Source organism: Rhinolophus sinicus, chromosome 14 (assembly GCF_057876585.1).
Source record: "Rhinolophus sinicus isolate RSI-liver-muscle chromosome 14, RSI-T2T, whole genome shotgun sequence".
NCBI classification, from domain to species: Eukaryota; Metazoa; Chordata; class Mammalia; order Chiroptera; family Rhinolophidae; genus Rhinolophus; species Rhinolophus sinicus.
The window spans coordinates 176,706,650-176,725,885 of NC_142514.1; the positions used below are offsets into that span (position 1 = coordinate 176,706,650).

At 36.8% G+C, this 19,236-nt stretch overlaps 3 protein-coding genes across 4 annotated transcripts; 1 reads left to right on the forward strand and 2 right to left on the reverse strand.

Annotated features, from left to right (window-relative positions):
• Nucleotides 1-1,647: 1,647 nt before the first annotated feature.
• On the forward strand, nucleotides 1,648-6,383 carry LOC148755957 (olfactory receptor 5I1-like). 2 transcript variants are annotated; one of them, XM_088790000.1, is made up of 2 exons: nucleotides 1,648-1,665; nucleotides 5,463-6,383. In XM_088790000.1, the coding sequence occupies exons 1-2, from the start codon at nucleotides 1,648-1,650 to the stop codon at nucleotides 6,381-6,383; spliced, it is 939 nt and encodes a 312-aa protein (XP_088646126.1). The 2 variants fall into 2 exon arrangements, with proteins under 2 accessions (XP_088646126.1, XP_088646127.1); XM_088790001.1 differs by lacking the exon at nucleotides 1,648-1,665 and having other exon boundaries at nucleotides 5,325-6,383.
• Nucleotides 6,384-8,906: 2,523 nt separating this feature from the next.
• Nucleotides 8,907-9,845, reverse strand: LOC148755958 (olfactory receptor 5W2-like). Its single transcript, XM_088790002.1, has one exon. It carries the CDS (start codon nucleotides 9,843-9,845, stop codon nucleotides 8,907-8,909), a length of 939 nt encoding a protein of 312 aa, XP_088646128.1.
• Nucleotides 9,846-13,773: 3,928 nt separating this feature from the next.
• On the reverse strand, nucleotides 13,774-14,769 carry LOC148755959 (olfactory receptor 5W2-like). The gene has a single exon (XM_088790003.1). It carries the CDS (start codon nucleotides 14,767-14,769, stop codon nucleotides 13,837-13,839), a length of 933 nt encoding a protein of 310 aa, XP_088646129.1. The 3' UTR covers nucleotides 13,774-13,836.
• Between the last annotated feature and the right edge of the window lie 4,467 nt (nucleotides 14,770-19,236).

The window sequence follows — 19,236 nt, forward strand, 5'->3', positions numbered from 1 at the left end:
GCAGAAAGGAAGTCTGCATTACATTTAGATTCACAAAAACGTGAAACGTCAGATTTCTATTTTGTTCCCAATATTACTTCATAGGTAACACCTCTGTTTTCTGGGAATAATGGAGGAAACCCGAGTGCTCCTCGGACATGTCTGAAAAGTAAGCACATAAAAGTTTCTTCTGTATTTCTGTAAGTGGTTTCTTTCATTTTACATACATACTTTGGTTGCTCTCTTACTTGCAAACTGTAGGCGTCCATATGTATTTCCCTTTCCTTATTAATCACATCCAATTTCCTGGTGGGCACCCAGCCTCTCCTATTCTGGGTGGGTTTCTGTTTCTGCACCCAATGTGATTTGGTGACATCTTCATGGTCAGTCACCAAGAAACTCAGTGATTGGTTTCTGCGTGAAGAATAGTGATGTAATGATGTACCTATGGGATTTTGCTGAAATTATTGGAAAAGAAGAGTTTCTTTCTGCTGAGGTTAATCCTCTGGGCAGATAAAAGTTCAAAACTGCTCATATCTCTCATTGCCTACACACACACACACACACACACACACACACACACACACACATACACACACACACTCACACACGAGGTATGACAATTAAGTTTGCAAACTTATTGCAATAATGTTGCTAACCTTTTTTGATATCAGAGGGGTTATTCATTGTGAATTTGTACCAATTGGACAAACAGTTAACCAAGTTTACTATTTGGAAGTGCTGAAACGCCCGCATGATAAAGTTAGACGAAAACTACCTGAACTTTTCACCAACAATTCATGGCCCTTGCATCATGACAATGCACCAGCTCACAGGGCACTGTCTGTGAGGGAGTTTTTAGCCAGTAAACAAATAACTGTATTGGAACACCCTCCCTACTCACCTGATCTGGTCCCCAATGACTTCTCTCTTTACCTGAAGATAAAGGAAATATTGAAAGGAAGACATTTGGATGACATTCAGTACATCAAGGGTAATATGATGACAGCTTTGATGGCCATTCTAGAAAAGCAGTTCCAAAATTGCTTTGAAGAGTGGACTAGGCACTGGCGTCGGTGCATAGCTTCCCAAGGGGAGTACTTTAAAGATGACCGTAGTGATGTGTTGCGTCCAGCGCAACACGGGCAGTGAGGGAACGAAAAGGGGCAGCTTTAGGTTAAGTTTTTTTTTAAAAGAAAGAAGCAGAGACTTGATGCAGTTAAATCTCAGAAGGCCAGGGGGCCTTGCAGTCATGGAAGACTGGAGCCTTGACTCAGGCCAACCAGTGACTTTTGCTGATATTCACATAGGTATTAGCATTATTTATTTCACGGTCTGTGAATCTCATACATCTTTTTTTTTTTCTTTTTTTTTATTAAATTTATTGGGGTGACAATTGTTAGTAAAATTACATAGATTGCAGGTGTACAAAATAAGTCAGACAGAAAAAGCAGAGAACCATGTGATTTCACTGATATGTGGTATATAAACCAAAAACAACAAAAGAACAAGACAAACAAATGAGAAACAGAAACTCATAGACACAGATAATAGTTTAGTGGTTGCCAGAGGGTAAGGGGGGTGGGGGGTGGGGGGTGGGAGATTAGGGTAAGGGGGATCGAATATATGGTGATGGAAGGAGAACTGACTCTGGGTGGTGAACACACAATGGAATTTATAGATGATGTAATACATCTTAATAGATAACCTATTGGAGTCAATCACCCTTGCCTGCAGACAGCTGGTCCAGAAGTCTCAACTTCCCCAAGGGACAAAACCTATATGCATATGAATAGATGGAGAGCACCTCTTTGAATCACTTCTCTTGCAGGTTTTGGGAAGGAATGCAGCCACACAGGCTGAGGCTTTCCTTAGCCCCAGGAAGGTGGTGGGGGCTGTGCCCACCTCTGTGAACCCCATGGGTTCCCTGTTGTTCCCCACAACTGTGTCTGGCTTGAGTTGTTCCTTCCGTGAGGAATCTTACTGGTCATTGACTGTCCAGTCATCTTTCTGGGACCAAACAGGGAGGCATAGGGTGTAAACACAAAGGTTTAGCGAAGTCCCTGAAAGGATCGTCTTACAGAATCTCCTTTCTATGGGGGCAGGCAGAAGGAAACAAAAGGTTAAGCTGTTGCCTGCCTACAGTGATGTTCAGCAATGAAATATGTAGCACTTTTTCTAGGATGAGTTTGTGAACTTAATTGTCCTACCTCTTATGTATAAGAGGTAGGACAATATATGTGTGTGTGTGTGTGTGTGTGTGTGTTGTGTGTGTGGTGTGTTTTCTCTCCAGTCTTTCTTCATTAGGTAACACATTTGCTCTAAATCTCATTTTCAAGTTTCTAGTCATGTGATGGACTTTCCAATGCCCATGTATTGCTTATGTTGCTTCCTCTACTGTTTCTCATTCACTACTTGGTACTTGTCAGGATTTTTAATCTTCAGTTGAAATTATCCTCCTTTTCTGTTTTGTACCCAGAACACTGCCTGGCATAACATATTCACAGAGTAAATGTATTTATTGGAAACTCTCAGGTCTAGTCTGGCCTTGGATGGCCAGAATTCCATTTCAACATGATGCACGTATAACACATATTAGAGTCATTAACTTTGTTTATAATTGGTTTTCCATCTTCATTTTGACTTTCAAGATCTAATTCTCAGCAGCTAGGTAGATACGTTTTTGCTTCTTTCCCGTTTATTCCTCCATACTAACATACAGAATATTCTGTTAGTGGTTAAGTAAATTGCTTTGAGCTGGTTAAATCAAATTAGATGACAAATATCATAATCCAATGTTATATATAATAATTTACTATCTTGAGAGCCAAAACTACATTTTTCTTGGAGACATTCTCAAGATGTATAAGAACAAAATTACATGCTTTCATTTTGTGTTTAATGAACTCTTCAGTAGAACTGTTTAATTGCTCACATAAATTTTTCCACTGGGATTTGGATACAGAGTATGTGTTCCTGTTGTGAGATTAGAAATCTATTCTCAAAGCCTCAAAGCAAAATATAAAAGGTCCTGCCTTATCCCAGGGAACCACAACCTTCTTAAACAGACACAACTTTCTTCTATGAGCACAGAAGGCCTACCTAAACGGATTATGAAAAATGTTGTAATGGCTCAATATTGTTTTATCTTTAAGTCTCAAAATTAATTTTTCTAGTGAAAAATGAACTAAGGCTGACAACAGCGTAATAAGAAGGTGAATGAAAAAGATAGCGATCTGGTAAGTGTTCTGACCTTAATCCTAGGGTATTAGAGCTTGGTAGGATTTTAAATGCTCTCTTCTTATAGTCACATATTTTACACATAGGAAACTAGGAAACTGATGTTTTGAGAAAAACATGCCTGAATAACACAAGTTTAAATCCTTGGGGTATTCCCAATAAAAGCCACAGCAGCAACAAAAAATGCACATTTAACATTTGATAATCTTAAAACAAACCTCCGCATTATCAGAGGGGATTTTAAGAAGAAAGGAGACCACAAAGCTATCACATGGAACAGAAAAATAAAGTTCGTTATACGATGAAAAATCTTTGACTTGACATCTAGGATGAAGTTTAGGATGTGGAGCAAAAAGAGTTTTATGTTGTTGGGACAAAAATTCTTTCTCAGTAAGCTGAAGTGACAAAGTGAAAACCAGTATAGATGCCTATAAGGAAACATTGCAATAAAATAAGGAAAATAAATGGAAGTAGATACAGGGCAATATTTTTTTAAATGAAAGTGACTTAAATGTTGCTGTATGCTGACAGTTTATGAGAGATAAATTAACAGTAGCAATAGTAAAGATTAATAGTAATAAATTAATAAGTGTTTTAATTGATGCAAATAGAATTGGGTGCACAGCTGAAGGGATTACCTTCAGAGTAGGGCCACATTTTTCCTAGAAAAGAAAAGAAGGGAGAGAGGGAATCACTAATGAATTCAAATGCTTGTACAATGACTCGGGAAAGTTGAGGATATACTTATTTGCTATTCCATACTTTTCTCCACAAAATAGAAATCATTTTTGGACAGTCAGAAGAAGGTCATAGAATGAGACCTCATAGGCAATATGAAGGTTTTCAACAGCTGTTAAATAAGGAAACAGCTGTGTATAATATGAAATGTTAAAGAACAATTATATATAATTATATATATAATATATATCATATAGACACATATATAACTTATATTGTGACTTTTACACAAATATAAAATGAACATGTGTCAATGATTTTACTTAATTCATTAATTAATTAAGCTGTTCTCATGGGTATAAAAGTTAATTCAAAGAATTATAGATCAGGAATTCGCAAATAAATAAATACAGAACTGGCTTTTTCACAGTGGGGAGGGAAATCAGTTGTCTCTAAAATGGACAAAATGTGCATATCTATAGACGAGTGTTACTTCAGTTGCTATAAGTTGTCTACAACTTACAGATATGTAAATTAGGGCAAAGACAAGGAAAGGCAGGAAAACTCAGAGAGGTAGTTAGGTGAGCCTTTTTCAACATCCTTTACAATTGTTCACTATGGAAGGCATGGAAACATTCCTGGATATCATTATCATATTACCTGGATTGAATTTAAGAAATTTGTAAGCATGAAGATTTCTCTAGTTGTATTGCATAGTTTGGATTCCAGATAAAATAATAGTTGTCTGGATTGACTCATAATTGCTGTTGCCGACTTTAGAACAGTCAAGTCACCAGATGGTGAGGATATATGGAGGCTGGAGATGGAAATTCACTTAACACATAATTTGATAAGAATGGTACTATTGTTCTTGTATTGTAGATGATGAAACTGAAACAGTGATTAATTGGCCTGTTCAAGGTTTCCCAGCTACTGAGTGACAGAACCAGGAGTCAGTCACTTTTATAACTCTTCAGAATCTTCCTATTTTACCAGTGGATTTCAAACAACTCCAAGGCGTTCCTTAGTTCCTCAGGGGTTAAGCCACATGCCAAGGTGAGAAACACAAAACTGTGCCTTTATCTATACAGGGCTTCACCTGGAACAGCGATGCTTTATCTGTTGTGGAAATAAAAACAACATAAATGGGAACAGATTTATTTATTCAGAGTTTACTATATAACACTTTGGTTAACCACTATTACTTGACATTTGTAGAAGACGAGAGAGTTGAAGAAAGAGTGAAGCCCATGTTTAGAGTTCAGCAACTGGTTTGATGGTGGTGTCATTTAATGTGGACAACAATAGATTTAAGAAATATAAATGATAATTTATCAATTTAGTTAAAAAAATTGAAAATCCATGTACAATATTATACTACAATACCTGTAGATATGCCTAGGAGTTATCAGGATGCCCAAGTAGATTTAGAATTACTCTTCTGTTTATTTTGACCATTTTCTTTTCTATTCTTTTTGTTAATACTGAGGTTATTATTAGTATCACCATGAATACTCTGTCACAACTTCAGAAGTCCAGGAGCATTACAGAGAATGGAGTTGGAGAACGGCACTGTGAAAACTGAGTTCTCTCTCTTGGGATTTAGTGACCATCCAGAACTTCAGAGTGTTCTTTTTGCAGTGTTTTTTTGCATCTACTCTGTTACTCTGATGGGGAACCTTGGCATGATTTTGTTAATCACAGCCAGTTCCCACTTGCACACCCCTATGTACTTTTTCCTCTGCATTTTGTCCTTCATTGACGCATGCTACTCTTCCGTCATTGCCCCCAAGTTACTTGTGGACTTGGTTTCCAATAAGAAGACCATTTCTTACAATGGCTGTGTTGCACAGTTATATTTTTTCTGCTCTTTGGTTGACACGGAATCTTTCCTTTTGGCTGCCATGGCTTACGACCGCTATATAGCAATCTGTAACCCACTGCTTTATACCGCTATGATGTCTAAGAGGATTTGCTGCCAACTTGTTGTTGGAGCGTTTTTGGGGGGCACCGTGAGCTCAGTTATTCACACCACTAATACCTTCCAGCTGTCTTTCTGCTCCAAAGAAATAAACCATTTCTTTTGTGATATCTCCCCACTCTTCTCTCTGTCCTGCACTGACACTTACAAGCATGACATTGTTCTTGTTGTCTTTGCTAGTTTGGTGGAAGCGATCTGTCTTCTGACAGTTCTTCTCTCTTATGTGTGCATCATAGCAGCTATTCTTAAAACAGGTTCTGCCGAGGGAAGAAGAAAAGGGTTTTCCACTTGTGCTTCCCATCTGACCGTGGTCACTATTTACCATGGTACCCTCATCTTCATTTATTTGCGCCCCAGCACTGATCATTCCCTGGATATTGACAAAGTGACCTCTGTGTTCTATACATTGATTATACCTATGTTGAACCCCCTAATTTACAGTCTAAGGAATAAAGATGTTAAACATGCCTTTAGGAAAGTGATGAGCCAATTGTTTCTTTCTTAAGAAACCTTGAAACTGAGCTTGACAACTTTTCAACAATGTCTGTTTCTTGACCTTTGGTTCTTCTGACTGTTGGAAAAGTCAGTTTTATATGGATGTTCCCCTAATAATCTGTGGATAATGAAGTCTCAACCAACAAAAAGGGCATGAAGCCATGAACAATACCAACTTTTCTGTCAGCACCAGTTCAGTCCCGGGTAGGGAGTGTGTTGGATAAGGTCACAGAGCTGATAAGGAAGTGATATTATACAGACATGAACTCAGATCAGTTTTACTTCAAAATCTACTTTTTATCTTTAACCTTCTCCCATTGTTATCATTTTCTTAAAATGAATATAAGTTAAAAAAAAAAAGAAAGAAAGAAAGAAAAAAGAATGAAAGAAAAAACCCTCTGATATCCTGACCATATGTAAGGCTATTAAATCAAAATCTTTAGAAAATATTTAAGAAATAATGAAATATTTTGATTTGTCTTAAAACTCTGTTCAAACAGTAATGCTAGGCTAGTAACTTGCTGGGAATTGCATGTTTTTAATGTGTTATTTTATTCTTATGTGGTTTGAAGTACATAATAGTTCATTTTACACACTATGGGAATATATAAAATTTAGGAAGAGGATTTAAATAAAAAACCTCATGTAACCCATTATTCTGTCCCCCTGAAACCAGAAAAGAGTGTCTCCATGTTCCTTTCTTGAAAACAGCCTAAAATAAAATGAATACTCTTGTGAACCAGAAACTGTGTTATGTTTTTATAACTGGATAAATTCCTAATTTAGTACACTGCAAACAGCATATGCAATAAATTGAGTTTTTGGAATACTTCATATGATTACCTAACATCTATCTACTCAGCAATGACCACCACTAAAATTTTAGAAATTTTAGTTCCACAGAGAGCCAATATAGATCACTATAAACGTAACACTAATGTAAATACTATGATGTTTTTTGGGTTTTTCTATTGAAAACATTATTAACTTAGCATATCTTCCTTTTAATTTAAACTGTATCAATTTGAATTTCAGCCTTTTAAAAATTTAATTAATTAACTTATTAAATTTATTGGAGTGACGTTGGTTAATAACATTATAGGTTTCAAGTGTACCCTTCTATCATACATCATCTATATATCACATTATGTGTAAACCACCCAGTGTCAGTTCTCCTTCCATCACCACATATTTGACCCCCTTTACCCTCTTCTACCACCTCCTCCCCCTTACTCTCTGGTAAACATTTAATGTTGTCTGTGTCTATGAGTTTTTGTTTGTCTTGTTCACTTGTTATTTTCAGTTTTATATCCCATATATGAGTGAAATCATATGGTTCCTGACTTTGTCTGTCTGACTTATTTTGCTTAACATGCTAATGTCAAGATCCATTCATGTTGTCACCAATGACAGTATTTCATCTTTTCTTGTGGCTGAGTAATATTCCATCATTTCAGCTTTTTAAGTTTATTTTAATTTGAACTAGTACATCTGATGCTATGAACACACAAAAGGAGATCCAGTCCTCTGTTCCACTGGCCTTTGGAAAATGTCCAGGTGCTTTATCCCCAGCTTCCATTTATGTGATTTCTTTACAATTGTCAAGAGCACTATGTGTGAAGGCAGGAAAGGAAATTCACAGGTTGGTGTGCACTGGGCGGTGTAATGTAAATCTAGAGCTTTTGATCCTGGCGATGTCTGCTGATGTAACTGGGCACTAATGATGAGGAAAAGAGGATCCTAGAAGAGTTTTACATCAGACAATTTTTCCCCCTGATTGTTGTCACAGCCAAGGACAGAAGAAAGAAGCGCTGATAGATTTCATCTAAGATGAACATACTAGAATAGAATTAATGAAGAGAGTTCCTTTTTGCATCTTATTTCAGGTTACACTCACTACTTTATTAAACAAACATTTTAGAATGGCATCCTGGAGCTGAACCTTGGAAACAGCAAAGCAGAAATGATGGCGAACAAGACAGAGAAGGGATGTGCCTTCATGGAAGTTTGAGTTGTGACAGGAGATTTTCAATATATTCCTATTTATTTATTTACTAACTATATACTTCTAAGTGTTATGATGGGATATTTATAGGGTGAAACTATATAGTACATAGGAAGGAGACAAACAAACCTAACTTAACCACTAACACTCCCCTCTCACTGTGCAAGTTTATTAAACCTATTATATGGATGCGTGTTTAAAGGAATCTTAAGGACGCTAAGTTAAATTGACATGGGTGTGATTGCCATTTTCGTGATACCTCACTGGGACATACTCATAAACAGAAAATAAAGGTATAAAAAGAGCCTTCTTGCAAAAGAGCAAAGTGGACCTATTCTTATTTAACTTAGTTTGGAGAGAAAACTAAGATCTGTAATTATTGCTGCTTACACTCCATTTAGGCACAAACATAAGGAACAGAAAATATCCAGAAGATTGTACTAATAAGACTACAGGAACCTATGTCACAGTACCTGAACTTTACCTCTGAGAATCTTTCAATAAATACTTTGGAGTGAAAACACTGGTTCACCCAGAACATAATTTAGTGCCAGTTGCTTTTTTCAGGGCACCTTTCACATCCTTATTCCTTAAGCTGTAAATCAGTGGGTTTAACATGGGGATGACAACTGTGTAGAAAACAGAGGCCATTTTGTCTGTGTCCATGGAATAACTTGAGCTGGGTCGAAAATATATGAACAAGAGTGTCCCATGAAACATAGCCACAGCAGTTAAGTGGGAGGCACAGGTAGAGAAGGTTTTGCGTGTCCCCTCTGCTGAGTTCATTCTAAGGATGGTAGTTATGATGTAGCAGTAGGAGAGGCAGATAGTGGTAACACTGGACCCCACGACACAGCCAATGAAAGTGAACATCACCATCTCATTGATGGATGTATCTGAGGACGAGAGGGCTAGTAAGGGTGGGCTGTCACAGAAAAAGTGATTGATGATATTAGAATTGCAGAATAACAATCGAAATGTGCAACAGGTGTGGATTGCTGAATCCACCAAGCCCACAAGGTAGGCAATGGCTACTAGCTGGGTACAGATGCTCCTGGACATGGTAACTGTATAAAGAAGTGGGTTGCAAGTGGCTACATAACGGTCATAGGCCATGACAGCCAACAGGAGACACTCCACGACTTCAAAGGCACAAAAGAGAAACATCTGGATAGCACATAAATTATATGGAATCCTCTTTTGCTCAGATAGGAAATCAGCCAGCATCTTGGGAGAGACAGTGGAGGAGTAGCAGACATCACAGAAAGACAGATTGCTCAGGAAATAATACATGGGCGTGTGGAATCTGGGGTCCATGTTGATCAGCCAAACCATCCCTAGATTGGCGATCACAGCGATGCCATAAATCAGCAGAAAGAGCACAGAGAACCCCCGCTGTACATCCTGTCTGTGAGAAAGTCCTAGGAGAAGGATGTCGGGGAAGCCAGTGCAATTCTCAACAGCCATCACTCAGGTCTGGGAATCCCTGCGTGTGAAGGAAGGGATGGAAGTGGGGGGTAAAGTCATCTCAATCTCTTAATAGTAAACTACTGGTCCTTTCTGTTTTCCAGTCATTAGAAGAAGAATTAAACAATGCTAGGATTCCATGAGGAAGCCTGACTCCTTGCAATTATATAATATAAATTGGTAAATGATAATGACAGTGATCTCTGTTACATTTGCATATCACTCTACTGAATCTGTGGCACATTTTTATCCAAACTAAATCGTGCTATTTCTACACCAACCTATGTCATAGTTATGATAATTTTATTATTCTCTTCTTAAAGACATGGTGTTTAACATGGTGCCCGAGTTGAGGCAGTAGTTCTTAAATTAATTGGTGCCATAACAAACATCTTCTGACAAGACTGTTGTTGTTTTTCAATATTGTGGAAACATTGTTATACCCTGTAATACAGAAACATAGTTAAGTGAGAGGTGCAAATAATGAATATATTTCTTTGCTTTTCCCTCATCATCAGTAATTGTGGAGTGGGCAGAGCAATGGCAAGTTCCTGGATATGACATTCCCCCACTTCCCTACTAACCGTTCACATCCTGGGTGATTAAGAAAGAAATACAGACCTTTTAAAAAATTGTTAGGTGATATAAATAGCCACCTAAGTAATTTTCCACCGTGTAAATTCAAGAACATGCTGTATTTGTGGTACCTAAGAGCCTTACTGCTATTGTCTCTCTCTCTCTCTCTGGTTCATATTTGGAGGAGGAGCAGCCTTGTCACCTCATTCCTTTCCATACTCCTTTGCCCTCAGATCCTCCCTGTCCCCACGGATGCCAGTTTCCCCAGCGACACTCTCATTAAGCAGGGTCTCGACTGTCTCCATAAACATGGAAGCCCCTCCAGACCTGTAGAATAACTCCCAATACCCATTAAACACAGAGCATGGGTAGCAATATATTGCTGACAATTGGATAGTCTAAATTCCTTCCCAAAGGGTTTGTGTTTTAATAGAATGGCTTTTTTTTTAATCTATGGGGTAAGGGAGAAGATTTGAGATAGAATTTAAGACATAAGAGACAAACAAGTGAGAAAAAAATATTCTGTATCTATATTGCTTTCCTGATATCACTGGTGCCCTTAAACACAATACTGTATAAGCAACTGCCTACTTATAAACTCCTTCCAGAAAGTGGTTGTCTGGCCCTGAGGCCTGGACCACTATCATATAAGTTCAGTGTGTGACAGTGCTACCAGGAAAAACCTGGTTTAGTAAGTGTCCCTGTTGCAGCAAACAAGTAGTAGGGACTGTAGCTTGCTAACACACCTCTGATATATATATATATATATATATATATATATATATATATATATATATATATATATATATATATATATATATGCAAAGTAGTACCCTCTGGGAACAAGAGAGTAATTTAATGAAATATTCTATGAAAGTTGTAGGCTTTACTAATTTTATAAGACTATCTTGAAAATGTATTGTGTGCAAGCAACTCCTGGACACCTAAAGTTAATGATGAAATTCTGTAGTTGCCTGCAATCTTTGTTTTTAGTAGTCTTTGTTTTTAGTAAACCTTTTCGAGTTGTATGTATTTTTAAAAGAAGGGAACGTTTTGAAAATTAAGATGTCCCTGCTTTAAACCATGACCAAAACTCAGAAAAGAACAAGCCTTTCAGAGACTGTCCGTGGACTCTGATATGACACATACAAAGTATAAAGTATAAAGTATACAGAAGTAAAATCATGCAGGTTTTTATCCTTTTTTTGTCTGGATTCTTTCATTCAGTGTTATGTGTATGAGATGCCTCCATGCTGTTCCACATGATGATAGTTGTTTCCTTCTCTTTGCTGTGTAGTATCTCAATGAACAATCATAGTATACATTTTTTGTGAAATCCCAAATAATGCTACATTGATTGTTTTTGTACAAGGTTTGGGTGTCCAGCCATGCCAAAATGTGTCATTCCCTAAATACTCCATGCTTCATTTTATGTCTTGAATTTATATGGGGCACTCCCTATTTGTGGAAAAACTTGGAGTTTTATTGACCACATTTTTGTTTCGTCAATCTTTAATTTATGCATGAATTTCATTTTCTAAAAGTTACTGAGAGATTCCTAAGTGTCTGTTACACTTCTGTATACTTTGTATTTCATGGTGAATCCAGTAATTTTTATACTAATGAATCTTATCATTCAACGGAAGTGACAAATGTTAACAATAATTCAAATTATGTATAATAAACTATAATTATGCTAGAATGTAGACAGGCTGGACATTATAAATCCAAAACACATTAGTCAAATGTAGTGAACAAAGTTACAATGCTTCCTGGATATGTAGACAGTTATCTGGGATCTAAGACATGCGTGAATTAATTGAGAGCTGCCAGTAGGTAAAGAAAGCGTTCTAGGCAGACGGGTCAGCTATTTTAGAGGCTATTAGGTAGACAGGACTATGTCATTTCTATGGAATTTAAAGAGCTTAAAGAAAACCAGTGATGAGGCAAAAAAGGGGTAATAAAAGTGAGCCTGAATGGGGACTGCCCAGGCCTGCATTTCCTCCCCAGGAACCGCCCAGCTTATCCCCTAGAAATAAAGATGTCCAAACCCTCCTAAAAAGAGGAGATAAGACCCAACTGGTATTAACTGGTTCCTCACACGTGTGCAAACTGTTAAAATCTGTCCATTACATGAACTCTAGCCGCTTTATAATACAATTAAAATAAAATGAACATCAAGGTTTGGCCCCACTGGGGGTTTTTCTGTATGCATTCTGGGTAAGAGCCTGTGTAGAAAGTGACTAGTTATCTAACCAATATATGTCAATCAAATGACCTCAGCCTATATGTCACATCTGCTGTAAGGAAATTTACCTATCCTTTCCTATATAAGAAAAGGCGAACCTAAAGTTGGGTGCAGTTGTCTGTCCCGGCAACTTCTGTGCCAGCATCTTTCTGCTTGAATAAACTTACTTCCTTGTTCTCCTCATTTCAGGCTGAGTCTGTGAATTTCTTCACCTTTTGCAAATGACCAGGGTTTTTTTTTACTATAGTCATCATGCTGTGTATTACATCCCCAGACTTGTTTATTTTCTAACTGGAAGTTTGTACCTTTTCACTATGTTCACCCACTTTTCCCCTGCTCCTCATCCCCCATTTCCAGCAACCACAAATCTGTTCTGTTTCTGTGAGTTTGATTTTTTTTAGATTCCACGTATAGGTGAGATTATCCAGTACTTGTCTCTCTCTGACTTAGTTCAATTAGCATCATGTCCTCAAGATTCTTCCATGTTGTGGCAACCGTGGCTTCTTCATTCTGAAAGGGCATGGACTTGTCCAGCTTAAGTCCTCTGTGACTGTGAGATCCTCTCTGCCTGTTATCCTTTCCTCTCCCAAACTATCTTTTTGGAGCTGAGGCCCTATATCTCTATCAAAAGAAACCTTTCTCTTACACTAGATTTAGATATTTGCTATGAATTTGTAGCCCTTATTCTTCTTTACTTCAAGATGATTTTGAAACTTATTATGAATCATTTGACTGCTTCGTTCATTAATGTCTATTATTAGCACTAGATTATAGAATTCGTTCATGTAGAAGCTACCGGATGTAAAATAAAATATAAAGGACTTAAATGCTCAAAGATCTCTCAGTAAACATGCACTGACTCTTAGTGTAAATACAATAATGTTTGAATGAAAGAATGAACAAATAAAAATTAAGCAAAATTAGAAAAGCCAGGAAAGTGATCCACAAAGAGGAAGTGCCATATAGAAACTCTTGACACATAATGAAACATGACATGTTTGGAGGAACAGCAACATTTCTTGACATTGAACTTCAGAACAAACACTCATTTATTAAAATAAAATATTTGAGACAACTTTGTTTCTCTTGTATCATGCAATATAATTTTACAAAAACAACAAACACTGCATGTACATATCAGTGTGTGTGCATGTATAGTACAAATATTTAAGAACACCTTTTAGTTTTCAGTTTTTCCAGAGCCTCTTTCACGTCCTTGTTCCGTAGGCTATAGATCAGAGGGTTTAACATGGGAATCACAAGGGTGTAGAACAATGAGGTCATTTTGTCTTGATCTAGGGAGTAGGCAGAACTTGGCCTGAAATACATGAAAAGCAGAGTTCCCTGGAAAATTGCCACAGTAGTTAAGTGGGAGGTGCAGGTGGAGAAAGCTTTGAACCGCCCCTCAGCAGAGTGGATCTTCAAAACTGATAGAATAATGTAACAATAAGACACAAGAACTCCTGAAATGGAGCTCAGTTCAATGAAGCCAAAAATGGTGAATATCACCAGTTCATTGACCTCAGTGTCTGAGCAAGACAGCAAAAGGAGAGGCGGGACATCGCAGTAGAAATGGTTAATTTCATTTGACCCACAGAAACATAAGCGGAATGCTAATGTCGTGTGGACCAAAGCATCTGCCACCCCCATCATGTAAACCCCAGCCATGAGCAGGGAGCACTTCCTGCTGGACATGTTGACCACATAGAGCAATGGGTTGCTGATGGCTTTGTACCGATCAAAGGCCATCACTGCCAACAGCAGACACTCAAAGTCTACAAAGGCACAGAAAATAAAAAATTGCAGAGCACAGCCAGAGAAGGGGATTGATTTCCTCTCGGCAAATAGGTCCACCAGCATCTTAGGCCCAATGGCTGTGGAATAGCAGAGGTCACTGAAGGAGAGGTGGCTGAGGAAGTAGTACATTGGCGTGTGCAGCTGGGAATCCACTCTAATTAGAATGATCATTCCAAGATTGGCCAGAAGACTGATGGCATAAACAGCCAGAAACATGGTAAATAGGGCCACTTTCATCCCAGGGTCATTAGTAATTCCCACGAAAATGAATTCAGTCAAGGAGGAGCAATTTCCTTTATCCATTTTTCTACTTTATTGTCTAATCTTCTGAGAAAATGATAGATGCATGTATAACTCCCCCAACAGCCACGAAATATCTGCAAAGAAGAACATAATTTATTTCTGAAATTGTCTTTTTATACTTAGAAAACTACGTGGTCCTGTGTCAATCTTTAAAGAGGCATTGTTATCTCTATGGCAATAATAAAAAAGATATCTGGTATAGGCAGCTGAGAAACTTGGGGATCTAAATCTTGATGTCACTCAGGAGCTTTGTCACTTTCTGCGAGCTCTTTAATTTCTCTGACCATTACTTTCTTTGTATCAAGGAAGAGATTTGGATAAAATGATATCTCATTATGTCTTCATAATAATATGAACAAATGTCAGCGTTAGAGACACAAGGCTGGTATATATAGGACTAAGCCTTTTCTATTATTATAAGTATTCACGTGAACACACAAAATGATCACTATTTTTATGATTCTCAAAAAATATGATTGGTTTAAAAGATACTTGTATTAGTTTTAGAAACAATGAGCATATCACACACTAATAATAATGAAAATTATGCTACTGATCCTGGTCTGCATTCTCTTCAGTATTTGGTAATCATGAAATCAGTATTATTGAACTTTTCTCTGAAAATTCATTATACTTTTGCCAAAATACTCATTACCTATGCGTGGCATGATCTGGTGCCAAAAGAGGAGTCTCTTGAACAGTCAAAGAGCTAAGAAGAAGTAAAAGCGACATAATTTAACATATAAATTTGCATCTCTTTAGATTTTAAGTGGAGTTCTATATTTAAAAAAGTAAATGGGGTGATGGGCAATGGATGCTTCTGAGCTGTATAGGCTTCTATCCCAGTGTTGTGTATTTATGTGTATGGTGTGAGTTTGCATGTATGTTTGTTTCTCTTGATTTATGAGAAAATAATATAGGTAATGGCTTTTTTTAAACCTAAGTAAATATGGTGTATGTTTCATATGAACATGAATATGCACATGTCGTTATTTGTAATGTGGTACCTACGTTATTTTTTAAATAAAACAAATCAAAAGGAAAATAAAAGAAAACTCTCCTTAAATGTAACTCTCCTTAAACTCTCCTATACTTGCCCAATGATAAAAAGGTGTAAACGTTTTCCTGTGAACCAAAATAAAATAATTAAAATGCTATTTTGTGAATCCCAATAAATTCAGACAGATTTTCCAGTTATGAGAAGAAAATATTTTTGGCCATTAAATTGCCGAGGTCATTAAATTGAGTAAGCAGGAGTAAAATAATTCATTTACAAATCTTTCTTTTTCCCCAAAAGGTAAGTTTTTTCCCCTAACATCTTAAATTTGGCTCTAGAAACCTACCTGAGGTGAGCAGGTCTTCGGAAACTGAACAATGGGCAGATGGCATTTTATTTTACCAGGTAGCATTTGGGACTTAAATCTCTGAAGGTATTGCCGTTAGAATTTGGTGTTACGCATACATGTCATTAATTCTATTTCTGGTTCTGCACATTCCCTCATGAATACAGAAACAACTTTAGCAAAGGATGAGCTTTAATGCTTCACTGCTATTACCAGATTGATCTATGGCAGAGAGAAAACTGCAAACTACTTTTAAGGTATACCTCAGTTACCTTGAATCTATATCGCCTAGTCCAAGAGAAAATCTAACAAAACTCAAATAGACTTCTCCTCAACTACTCCCAACTTCTTTCTTCATTCTTTTTGTGTCTTCTTATTTTATAACCTTCTTCTTCCCCCTAATTTTGGATTCTTGCTTTAAAAGAGAATGAACAAAAAGATCCTATCAAAATACTATGATTCACTAAATTCTTCCCAAATATATAACAAAAAACAACAACCTTAGGATAGAAAATAAATTAATTCAAACTATCAGGTAGCCAGCTATGCTTCAGTTCTCTTGCCTGTAACAAAAAAGCTTATTTAAACTAAAAGTGTTTTAGATCCCTGTAGAAAGTATATAAGAAAGGGTGACATGACATAGATTGCTTTGCGGGTACAATACTAACTGATAAATGTCATTTCTCAACTACTTAGATACAAATCAATAGGTCTCGCTCTCAGATCAATAAAGCCTATTTTTGCACCACTGAAGCCAGTCTAGTAACCACAGAAACTACTTACCAAAGAAGGAACTGTTTTCCACTTTCCTAGATGAAGAATTCCACCAATATAACCAACAACTTTTACACATTCTCATGTCAGTTGGGGACCAAACATTTGAAGAATCCCACCAAACGTGCTCATTTCTAAGGGATATCTGGGGAATAATTAGCAGGGTTATTGCCATTGTGAATTATTTTTCTAAAATCACATTGGTAATTATAATAGAAGTACTGTTAATGTTAATTTGAAGAGGCAATTTTCACTCTCAGTAATGTTGGGGTTGTTTTTAATGATACTTGGAATCCTGCAAAGGACCTCCTTTATTGTGGAGGTTCCTTGCAAATAGTTCAAATATTTAAAAATGTAACTATTGCCGTTTAAATTATTTCAGAAACCACATGGAAGCTCAAGAAATGTTACCTGTGGTCGTCAGTACTGAAAATGGATAATTTTTTTTCTCATGGGATTGAAGGATGAGCCCTGTGGAGGGTCCTGTAGGACTTGGTATCAGCAGGTGCTCTGCGAAGATGGAAGGACTTACAGATGAGCCTCTTATGTCAGAGAGCAGCAAGGGAATGCAGAGCCGTCCCAGCTAGTAAACACAAGTTCTCAGCATCAGCTTCATTAGTCCTACATATACTGTGTGTGACAGTTTCGCTAAAACAATGACATTTAAGGGTTAGTTATCATTGGTGGCACTCCACTAATTATAGACTCTACATTATTTTCTTCACTGCAGAAAATTAATGACTCCCATATTCGCAGAATCGTAGAGACAATCTTGTTACAAATTATATCTAATGCAAAGATCCACTCTTAAGACTGAAAAATGGTCAGACAACTTCAGTTTCATTTCTAAGGGCAAGAATTTCTCTTCGATCCACTATGGAAGTTCTAACTATTCAGAAACTCTCCATTACAGTGAGCTCCGATCTCAATTTCTTTTTCCCCTTTATTTGCAGTGTGAACCTTCTACTTGCGTGCACACAAGAGTGAACTTATTTTGTCATTTGGGACAGTTTAAGGACAGAGTTGGTGAAATGCAAGTTAAGTCTTTTAGCAAAAATGAGTCATTTTAGCATAATATGGTCATACTGAGAATTTAACAAATTGTTTACTTACTATGTTAATAATGATGGTAATGAAATAATTTGAGAAATGTTTGAAAACTTTACTACATAAAACTAATTTTCTGACTATGTTTCCTTTGCAATTTACATTTAAAAATACATTTATTTAGAATTTCTCCCACTAAGTATTAAAAATACCCATTCTCTTCCCCTACTCCTAGTCTTCAGAGAGGCGAGTAATTACCCAACACTAATTGAATGATCTCAGAACCTGTGGGCAGAGGGGTCCAATCCTCTAAGGCTGTTGTAAAAACGGACTATTCTCCCCAGTTGCAGTAGCATTGCATCTGTGGAAGATCACTTTCAATCTTTGCATACTTCCTGGGACTTTGTTCTACTCTTTAGTGTGATTCAGAATGTCCCTGGTGATATCCAGGAGAGGTGGACGGCAAGGCAGGATGAAGGGGAACTTTCTTAACACAGGAAGCTAATTGTACTCATTACTCAAGTGTTCTAGAGAAGAAGTTGTGAGGCATACACACATAGTTGAAATTTAACTTTTTAACATCATATTAGCTGGTATATGGCAAGTGTGATATTGGCTGTCAGTTCTAGATTTGAGTTTATAAAGACTGCACCGCAGAAGAAATTGCTTTTCTACATCTGATTTTTATATTATCTGACATCAGAAAAATTACAAAGACTTTGTAGACAACTGATTAGACATCTTCCATGTATGGATGCTGAGAGATGAAAGAAAGTATATTTACATATATATGTATGTATATATATACATATATACACGTATGTATATATGCATGTATATATATATAATATATATATATATATACAATTTATTAGTCTCTATTACTTACTTTGAAAACATCAAATGTCCAAAAGCCTTCCACTTGAGGTAGAATGTGAAGACTATTAGCAGCGTTTTGCTCCCACTGAGAACTTCTAAGAGAAAAGAGATATAAATTGCAGTTATCACATAGAATAGAAACTGTCAACTCCCATCTTCAACCAAGAAACTAAGAACTAAAACCTATCTTGCCGCCTATTTTAATATGACTTCGCTATTCTTCTGTTTACATTAGCATGATTTAATTTTCAATAGGAGTTTTTTTGCCCAGGGAAATGTTTTGATTGCTCATTACACAAATTTCCTGAACAACCCATGGACTCTTCAACAGAAAACATCAACAGACAGTTTACTAAATTATTTGAATCTCATTTCTTTTTTTTTCTTTCTTTTTTTATTAAATTTATTGGGGTGACAATTGTTA

What these genes read in the sequence shown, in the direction of transcription:
- LOC148755958 (XM_088790002.1), bottom strand. Translation starts at nt 9,845, where the DNA reads ATGGCTGTTGAGAATTGCACTGGCTTCCCCGACATCCTTCTCCTAGGA.
- LOC148755959 (XM_088790003.1), bottom strand. Translation starts at nt 14,769, where the DNA reads ATGGATAAAGGAAATTGCTCCTCCTTGACTGAATTCATTTTCGTGGGA.